General features: G+C 49.3%; 1 protein-coding gene across 1 annotated transcript; it reads right to left on the bottom strand.

Annotated features, from left to right (window-relative positions):
- Positions 1–3,649: 3,649 nt before the first annotated feature.
- CDKN1B (cyclin dependent kinase inhibitor 1B) lies at positions 3,650–9,662 on the bottom strand. The gene is made up of 3 exons (XM_055000750.1): positions 8,991–9,662; positions 7,803–7,933; positions 3,650–6,197 (listed from the first exon to the last, which is right to left on the bottom strand). Exons 1-2 carry the CDS (start codon positions 9,544–9,546, stop codon positions 7,815–7,817), a joined length of 675 nt encoding a protein of 224 aa, XP_054856725.1. The 5' UTR covers positions 9,547–9,662; the 3' UTR covers positions 3,650–6,197; positions 7,803–7,814.
- Positions 9,663–10,242: the final 580 nt, after the last annotated feature.

The following is a 10,242-nucleotide window of genomic DNA, read 5'->3' as shown; positions in this document are numbered from 1 at the left end:
GGGTAAATAAATACTGCATTTGTGCATAATTCACTGTTCTGACTTTCAGAGCAATCCTAAGAAGAGTTACTCCAGTCTAAGACTATTGATTTCAGTGGGCTTAGACTGGAGTAATGCTTCTTAGGAGTGCACTGTTTGCATTCTTGCCAGGGCAGAGACTTCGAGGGTTTCTAAGGGGTGTCACTGTGTACATCCCTATGCAGAGATGCAGCAGTGTCTTGCCTTCAGGATCGCCATGTTCGGAACAGTCGTTCAGCCAAAACACTGAGATCCTTTGACAGCCCATAGACTTTACTCTTATATACACCAAAACATAACCTACTGAGGGTGAGGGTGAAGTGTGCCTCCAACTTTCAACAGAAAAAAAGCACTCCTTATAAAAACTATATAAAATCCAAAATGTATCTAAACAAGGGGGTTTTGACCCTCAAAAGCTCATACCCTGAAAATCTAGTTGATCTTTAAAATACTACTGGATTCAAATGGACATACAGACCAACATGGCTACCCACCAGGAAGGAAATTGGGAGACAATGCCAACACAGCCCCCAGAAATTTAGATGGTTAAATGTTTCTTGGCCAAGCAGGCCCAATGTATTTTGGTGCCTGAGGTAAAATGTTCCTTATTTAAAAATTTTATAAGCCCATCTTTCCATGTCCCTGCCCGCAGAAAATCGGGACCAGGGTAGGTAGCAAAATAAAACAATCCACAACATCAAAAGATAAGAATAAAAACAAATGTTTGATTAAATAGCCAGAAAACACAACAGTACAAATAACACTACCCTCCTGAGGGGACTCCTTCTGAGAGAGGCAGCCCTTCCTCACAGTATTCCAGAGGATGTCAACGCTTCCACACCCCAGGAAATGTGGGAGGCGCCCTTGAGGAGTGTTGCCTTTCCAACCAGCACCACATCTGTCTTGTTGGGATTCTGTTTTATTCTGCCGCAGCCCCTTGCACAACAGCTCAACTGCCCAAAGGACTGTCTTTCTGCCCACCCCTCCATAGTTAAGGGCGAAACATCAAGAGGGACTGAGTTCACAAAGGAGGGGCAATACCCTCTGGTGTCACCTCCCAACACTGACCAAGGGTGCCACTTCAAGGCACTGCACAGAATGTGAGACCTAACCCAGAAGTCGCCTGCCATCTGCCCAATCCTAGGTTAGCAGTCACTCGGCTTCCAAGTGCAAGCAGATTCCCCTTCTCCTAAGCAGCTTGAAGCAATCTGGCCCAGTCAGCCCAACCAAGGGTGAGAGTAAAAACAGAAGGGTGGTAGCAAGATGGCAAAGCCCTACACTGTCCATCACTGATACCCAGCTCTTTGGGCTAGTGTTTCTAGGGGGAACACGCACATGATTCACAAGGAGGGGGAGTTCCCCTGCCCAAGTGGGGATCAGGGCCATATGAACCCATGGCTGGGACCCCAGGCTTTCAGGTATTTTGGGCCCCCTCCGGCACTTCAGTCTTTCACCCCACTACAGCTGACAGCCCGACCCTGGTACGGTAGATACTAGATTGCAGTACACAGCCCTGTATCCATTTTGAGGGTCTCCTGATGAATTCTATTCACAATATTTTTTATAATTTTATTGCATAAGTAGGACTCCAGGAAAGCATATTTTGGGGGTATAATTGTTCAATACTGTAACATTTTGAAGTGAATAAATTTTTTTTATTTATTAAAAATATATATAATTTATGAATAATTGCTGCAATGTTAGAGACAATTTGTTTCACTTCAATAAAGAAGCAGTTAATTATCTCATTAATAGAAGTTATATAAGAGAATCAATTAATTGTCATTTATGGGGGGGGTGCGTCAGCCAAAAAAAATTGATGAGCCCCTAGACCCTGCAGGGCCCCTGGCTTAGGCCTAGTCAGCCTTATTAATAATACGGCCAAGGCTTTTTTTCTGGGGAAAGAGGTGGTAGAATTCAGTGGGTTACCCTCGGAGAAAATGGTCACATGGCTGGTGGCCCCGTCCCGAGCTCCAGACAGAGGGGAGTTTGCCAGTGGCACGGAGGGCAATCTCAACACCCCTCTGTCTGGAGATCAGGGGGCGGGGCCACCAGCCATGTGACCATTTTCAAGAGGTTCCGGAACTCCGTTCCACTGCGTTCCTGCTGAAAAAAAACCCTGGTGGGGATCTCTTACACAACTTGCACACACAGGAGAACAACCCCAACTGCTGGGTCAGATCTCTCTTGCCACCCAAAGGCTGTCTGAGTAGGCCAATACAGAGATCAAGAGATGGGAAAAACTTCAGCCGAAGTTACGCAAACAGGTTTTCGTTAAAGTCGTAAGAGAAGAACCAGTTTTTAAAAGTTTACAATCCTATCCTGCTCATGTGCAAGACAACACCTGCAGAAGGCTGGTTCTGATGAGCAAAGCTACCACGGTCGGATATAGAGAAAAATACAGTTCCGTTGATATAACAGACCAAAGCCATGTATGTGATAGCCAATGCCTTGAATTGAGCCTGGTAACTGATAGGTAAGAGCCCCGTGGTGCAGAGTGGTAAACAGCAGTACTGCAGCCCAAGCTCTGCTCACGACCTGAGTTCGATCCTGGCAGTAGCTGGGTTCAGGTAGCCAGCTCAAGGTCGGTAAAATGAATACCCAGTTTCCTGGGGTAAAGTGTAGACGACTGGGGAAGGCAATGGCAAACCACCCTGTAAAAAGTATGCCAAGCAAATGTCATGCTGCGACATCCCCCCATGGGTCAGTATTGACTTGGTGCTTGCACAGGGGACTTCCTTTACCTTTTTTTTAATTGATAGGTAGCCAGTGGGGTGACTGGAGAATGGGGATAATATTTATGCTCCTCCTAGCTTCCTGATAGCTGAGCTACAGCATTCTGCACCAACTGGAGTCTCCAAATTAACTTAGAAGGGAGACCGATGTCTAGTGCATTACAGTAGTCACATCTTGATGTCACCATGGCATGGATCCAGGTGGCCAGATCAGCTGTGCCAAGATAGGAGGCCATCTTCCAGACTAGACTGAGTGTGTAGAAAGCAGTTTTTGCAGCTGCCATGGCTTGCTTTTCTAGCAGTAGCACTGGATCCAGTATAGCCCTTAGGCTCTTAACTGAATCTGCAAGGGTCAGACAAACTCCATCTAAAGTGAGGAATGCAATGTCCTTCAAGGTTGCTGTCTTCCCAATGAACATCACTTCCATCTTGTCTGGGTTTAATTTCAATTTGTTTGCTTTCAGCCATTAGACCACAGGGTGTCAAGCAACAACCCAAGATCACTTACTTCATCCTGGGTGATTTGGATACATAGAGTTGGAAGTCATCTGTATACTGATAGCATGTAATTCCATAGCTACAAATGAGTCCTCTTAAAAGCTTTACATAGAGGTTGAACGACATGGGGGATAAGACTGCACCCTGTGTAACCTTGCAAGATAATTTCTGCTCTGGAGATAACTAGTCTCCAACAGCAACCCTTTGAGTCTGAAATAATTTAAATCAGTTCAAGGCTTATCTCTTGATACTCACTTCTGCCTCCAAATGCCTCAGCTAGATGACACGGTCTACTGTATTGAAGGATGCCGATAGAGCCAAGAAGAGTAACAAAGAAGCACGGCCTTTATCTACATTCAGATGGAGATCATCAACAAAAGCCACCAGAGCCATTTCAATGTAATTTAATATTTTAATATATTTGATATGAATTTATAACTTTTTTCTTTTAAATCTAGTATTTTAGGATGAAAGGGGGCAGGTTTATCCATGCCTCAACCATGTCCGTTTTGAATGGCACACTTTATCACCTGTTGGCTCTCAATAATGGAGAAAAACAAGGTGAAAGGCTTGAGATCCCCAGCAGGGAGAAAGGCAGGGAATAAATGAAGTAAGTAAGTAAATAAATAGATCCAGAAGCAGAATGCATTGCCACTTCAGTTTACGTTGTGGGGAAATGCAGCCTTTTCAATAACATGCACCATTGAAGCACACAGACAGTGGTGCCAATACAGTGTCCTGTCATTATTTAAAACATTTTAAAGCCACCGAGCTTAGGATCCCCAAGTCAGCAAACAATAAAAACATTAAAACAAGTATAAATAAATAACAATAAAAATAAAACAGGGCGTAAAAACTGGGAGGGCCTATGAGAATCAGCGAGGGACCACCAAGCAAACCAGAAAAGTCCTCCCCTTCTGGCAGATGACTGAAGGGGACAGAGGAATATCCCTCCAGAGGAGATCCTCTAGTTTTGGTGCCACCAGCACGAAGACCCATCAGGTTGCCATTCAGATAGTGGAGCCACCCCAAGCAGAGCCTGTAAAGATGACTGGACTGGGTGGGTAGGTTCCTAGGCGAGGTGGTAATTAAGGTATGCACACAGGGTTTTAAAGGTGAACACCAGCAAATTGAATTGGGTCTGGAAATTTAAGTAAGAGTCGTCTATTCCTGCTAGAGAAGTATCTGGAGTAAATTGCAACTGTTGCTTATTTTGAGCCTCACATTTATCCTTAACTTTGATTCTTCTAGGCATGTTAAGCAGGGCATGTGTGCTTTCCTTTTGAGAGAACTGGGCCATTTGCTAAGTGGGCACCAATGGATCTCCAATGAGGGTGTGGCTTGATGTAGTGACTGCTGAGGACTTTAAATCAGTTCTGTTTCCTTCATACATTTCTAGGGGGCAAGGTGCGGTTGGGGGTCTCTTTCCCAGGTAAAAAGTTGCAAGCTCCCCAAACGTATTCTACCCTTTCTCTCAGCTTTTCAACAGTCCCTCTCTCAGGAAGAGAAAGCAAATAGGCAAACAGATTTTCCTGTTGTGCAGGAGAAGGAAAAAGAGGAAGACTTGATGTATGTATCTGGGAGGCGGACAGACTCCCCCCACCCCAGTTCCAGGATTTATGAAACACGCAACTGCAGTGTCATTATATATATATATATATTTATATATGGCAGTTTTCTTTATTGATTGCTTGATGTAAAACAATATCAATTGGCAACTGTTTTCACACATTATAAAAAAATATTAAACTTGGCTCAGTCTGCAATCACTTAAGGACAGCCATATTAACAAATCCCCTCCTCCAAACGAAAACTAAAACAAAACCCTACCAAATAGAGCATTTACAAATGCATTTTTTTAAAAAAAACACACTGCCACTTTGGCTTTATGGGAAAAATATCTTATTCTAGATTTTTAAAAAATCTTTTAACATAAATAAGTTAGTATAATTTTCTCAGTGTCTTTACAAAGTTATGTACACAGGTACATTTCAAAAATTAATTTTTTTAAACATACAAGAAATTTAAAAATACTGTTTAAAGATGTAGTAATTTTTTTTGTTTACCCACCTGTGGATATCAGAGAAGTGAGCAAGAGGAAGGAAAATGAAGTTTGGGGTTCTCTTAATTTCCTCTCCATTCCAATCATGAATTTTAAATTATTTTTGAAATTATGTAAAGTATTATAGATAGCAAACACATTAAGTAAGGCCTTTTAAAGGGCCCCAGAAAAAGCCCTTCATTCTGCTACATAATGGAAACAAGAGTTCCTGCTTACAAGTTTAGGACACGATCCCCTACAATGTTCTCCTCTTGCCACCAACCAGTGCGCTCTTTCACACTCACATTCATTTCGGGGGGTGGGGGTGGGGGGTGCAGGAAATTCGCTGCAGGAATGTGCCCTTAACAAGTAGAAATTTCATCAGCAGAGCCTCTTGTTCTGCTGTAGCCCATGTTAACACTCTTGATATTTTGTTTTTAAAGGTTCTGGACTCCTTTGAGAAAGTGACAATACATCCTTAAGAAGCCTTAAAAATGCAGGCTGCTTCTCTCCATACAAATCCTCTGCTTGCTGGATTTGGGAAGCCCATTTCAAACCCATTACCTTTTACCATTCCCAAACCTTCCCAGAACCAAGAGAGAGAGAGAGAAGCAGAAGGAGGTTTATGTGCTACATACAGTAAAAACTATATACACAGGTAGTACAATGAAGCAAATAAGGAAACTCCTAATTGCAAAATGCTACATCCAAGGCTTTAAGAGGCAGATCTTTTAAGAGTGCCTGGCTTTAGTGTTAGATGTGATTTGTTTCAGTGCTTGTAAGAGTTCTCCATCCCATGGAGGATCAATGATATGTTTTCTTTTTCTTTCATGTATGAACTTTGCATCGTCCTTGCTTCACAAACCCAATGCCTCCAAAGAACAAGGAAATGAATGTTCTTAATTCTGCAATTAAGGAAGAAAAGCATAAGTCAGTAAGGAACACAATAGTCCAGTTCAAGATTAAAGGATGAAGAATCCCAATCAGCTCCCAGGTCACCCAGCTGGTCCACCCAGGCAGCAGAATGAGAGATCGCATCTCTGGAGCAGCAGCAGCAGCAGCAGCAAAACTGCCCCTCCACCAGGAGCTGCTAGATGGAGTTGGCTTCAGCTGGCCAGACGAAACCAAACTCCAGATCTTCAGAAACCTCCAAACTCGGGAAGGATCCGCCTCCAGCCTCTCAGGTCATGTATTTATTTACACAACACCATCTGGGTCTTGAGTTTCATCAGCAAAAGGCACAAGGAACTTCTAGTCTCAGTCTGGCAACAGAGGAAGGGAGGGAAGGGCTGTGCCCCGCCACCCCGACCCACTGGCCCATCCGGGCAGGTGGAATGCAGCTATGCTGGACAGAGGCACCCTCTGAAATACAGTGCAGGGCATCTTGTGTTCCGGGAGTAGGGGAGGAATCAAAAACAAAGCAACTAGGCAGGGGCTGCCTGCCTCACACCTCTTTAATGGGGCTGGTCTACAGAAATGCTTTCACTTCCTTTTCCAACATACAAGTAAACAGTTAGTAGTAGTTCAGTTTAAGCTCGGGTGAGCAGAAGGACCTCCCAGGACCTGGGTGTTCAAAATATCTAAATCCAAACTTAGTCTCTTCCACCAAATTGCCAATCATGTCTGGGAATTTTCTTAGAACAAGGGAAAACTCCCAGTGCTATACCTCCCCAACTCCTGCCCTGAATTGTAGTTTTACTTCAAATGCAGTTTGGAATCACCAAAGCAACAAGAAAATATTCAGAGTTTGACATCTTCAAACAAGCTTTAAAATAAGCCAGCCTGGTTTCAGTTGCTATTACACCCTCCACAAACCACTCAGCCCCATTAACATTGGTGCAGCCAGGGAGGCTGCAGTTCTAAACACAAGTCATTAGGAAGTAAATTCTCTGAACTTGTGGGTCTACTTCCAAGTAAACAGAACTGAGCATTAAGCAGTAGTTTAAGGACTGCAGTCAATGTCTACCTTTTGCAGAGGCCTACTTGCTCTAGAGGAGAACATATGCAGGGAAAGAAGACTGTTGGCTTGGCAGAGCAGGGCCTGTCTTCCAATGGCTCTTAAATCTTAAGAAAATTGTTTTTTGTGACTTGGGAAGGAGCACAATCATATAACAGATATTTTTAGTACACTTATTAATGGTGACCGGCAATAAACATTCATGCAGCCCGATCCTGTTCACCAAACCCACCTTGGCTGTGGAACTTTGCTTTCAAATAAGGCTGAACTCCCACAGAAACAATGGGGTGGGTGGGTGCGGGGGGAGTAGATCAGGCTACAGGTGTGTTTCAGATTGCAGAACAAGATACACACGAGCTCCGTTCTGAAATTCCTGGCTGCACAACAAGTGCAAACCAACATGCAAATGAAAAAAGGTTTACCGAAGACCTTCATTCCCATGGAGCGTTCTCAGCACTCCGGCACTGACAGCCAAGGGCCTTCCGAAATGGCCCCCACCTTTGCTGCCAGCGACACAACTTTCGGCCAGATGTGAGCAGGAAAGGGAACCCACCAGATAAACAATCTACGTCTGATGCCGTCTCGGGCTGGATTTCTTGGGCGTTTGTTCCACTGAGTAGTTGCTGGGAGAATCTTCTGAAATTACCTCTGTTGTGTTGCCTCTTTTGTTTTGATGAGAGGAATCTGGGAAGGGGGAAGTTAAAAAAATGAAGTGGGGAAAATAGATTTTAAACTATCCTTGCTGCTAAGTGTTATGGTCAATAGGAGGCTAGGAGTGAAGAGAACTCATCAGAAAGACAGGCAGCCCATGGGTGGTCTCCCATTGCCCCCCCCCCCCAATTCAACTTTACATCATTATGGATAGAGAGGGGAGAAAGGGGGGGGGAGAACAGGTCAGTTGACCTGGCTCCAGAGGGAGTTTGACCGCCAGCCGTCACCCTCTCCGTTCCCTTAATCTAAAGAGCAATTCAAACCACTTGCTCTAGAGTAATCTCACTAGTCTTAGTCGCATCCCTAGCGTAAGCAGCTCGATTATTTATTTACGTCGTGTACGGCAGGCGTTTCTCCCCAAGCTCAAGCGGCTGCTAACCTCCGCCTTCCCCGAGAAAAACACTCCCGCTGCCCCAAGACAAGAGCCCGGGCGCGCTGCAAAGGCCGACGCGCTCGCTGCGGGGCCAAGCCAGCTCTGCCAGCGACGCTTTTCCTGGGCTGAAGCCCCCGTCGCAAGCAGAGCCCCAGGCGCCCTTTGGCTGGCGCTGCCCCACTGAGCTTGGCCCTCCCGGCTCAAATCGCGAGTTAGTGGGAAGCCCGGGGCCACGATCCGCAACGGGTGTGAAACTTTCGGCAAAGCCCCCTAAGACTTTCCGCCGCCTTTCTTGGCATAAGCAAGTGGCGTTCCCGCGGCCACTGGCGCAATCCTGCCTCTGCAGCGCCGAGCTTCTAGCAGCGCATCCCTCCGAAATCACGGCGCTCCGCTAACTTCGGGCATTCCAGGGCGACTCAGGGACGAAGGGCAGACTTGGCCAGGGAACGGAGCCTTCCTGTTCAGCAGCAGCCTACCTCTGGCCTGCACGGGCCTTCGAGCCCTGCGCTCCGGGGGCTTCCCGGGGCCTCTGGCCGGCCGCTCAAAGAGGCCAACTGGCCGGCTCCAGCCCGGCCGGGCGCAGGGCGCCGGTTGGCTCCGTGGCCAAGAAGCGAGCCGGCGGGGGCGAAGGCGAAAAACAAGGGGAAGGGGCTTTACCGTCGGGTTCGGCGGCAGGTCGCTTCCTGGACCCGGCGCCCTGGGCTGCCGGCTCCCTCGGGGCTTCAGACGCGGCGCTCCTCGGCGGCTCCTCCGGGGCGCGTCCCTGCGAGCGGCGGCGGCCGTCGGGCTTGGCTAGGGCTCCGCTGAGCCGCGGCGGCCGGGTGTAGAAGTCAGGCAGGGCGTCGTGGGCCACGGCTTGCCACTCGTACCTGCCGTCGAGGGGCTGGTGGCGCTGGAAGTCGAAGTTCCACTTCCTCCGGCTGGCTTCGGCCAGGTCGCGGTGCTGCCGCTCCAGCTCGCGGGCCAGCTCGTCGTGATCCACCGGGCCGAAGAGGTTCCGGCAGGCAGAGGGCTTGGGGTAGTCCGCCTGCCGGGCTTCCATCCGCTCCAGCGTCGGGCTGCCATTCGAGAGGCGGACGTGGGACATGGCCGGAGCCGCCCCCAGCCTGCTGGGCTGCCGAACCGGCCGAGGGCAGAGGCGGCGCGGGAGCCGAGCGCGCTCGGACCGGGAGTCGAGGCAGAAAGCGCCGCCGCCGCCGCCCGCGCCTTTCATAAGCCACCGCCGGAGAGGCAGACGACGGAGCCCCGCGGGCGCTGCTGAAGGCTCCCCGCCGGAGGAGGAACGGAGAGCGAGCGGCGCTCCCCGGCTGCGCTGCTGCGGCCGCTGCTGCTGCTGCTGCTGCTGCTGCTTCGCGGCCGATCCGCCCCGAGCGAGCCGAGCCGAGCCGAGCCGAGGCGCGCCTGCCTTGGCCAGCCCCGGCCGCTCTCAGGGCGCTGCGCGGAGGCTGGCGGGGCTTGGCTTGGCTGGGGCGGCGTTTGCGAGTTTTTAAAGGTCGGGGGAAACAAGGCGAGGAAGGGAGCCGAGCCCAGCCGAGCCTCCTGCCCCGTTGCCCAATATGGCGATTGAAGGGAGGCTGACGGGGAGGAAATGATTGACACGGGCCGTCGATTTAAATGGCGGCCGCGCGCCATTGGCTCCGGCGCCGGCGCCGCCCCTCACCACGCTCCGGCCTGGGCGCGCCCAGCCCCGCGTAAAGGTGGCCCGGCCGCGATGGCCTCGCCCGGCCCCGCCGAGGGGCGCCCGGTCGCCCGCCCGCTCGCTCCGGGGCCTCTCCGTCGGGCCGCGAGCTGGAGCCGCCTTGGCTACTGGCCAAAGGGCACCCAGGCTGGTCGACCAGAACTGGCCCCAGCTAGCGGCCTGGCCTGCCCGTCTGCTGGGAGGGCTCCCGGGGAGCCGCCTGCCTGCTTG

The sequence above is a fragment of the Eublepharis macularius genome, chromosome 16 (assembly GCF_028583425.1).
Source record: "Eublepharis macularius isolate TG4126 chromosome 16, MPM_Emac_v1.0, whole genome shotgun sequence".
NCBI classification, from domain to species: Eukaryota; Metazoa; Chordata; class Lepidosauria; order Squamata; family Eublepharidae; genus Eublepharis; species Eublepharis macularius.
This window is presented reverse-complemented; position numbering and strand designations above follow the sequence as displayed.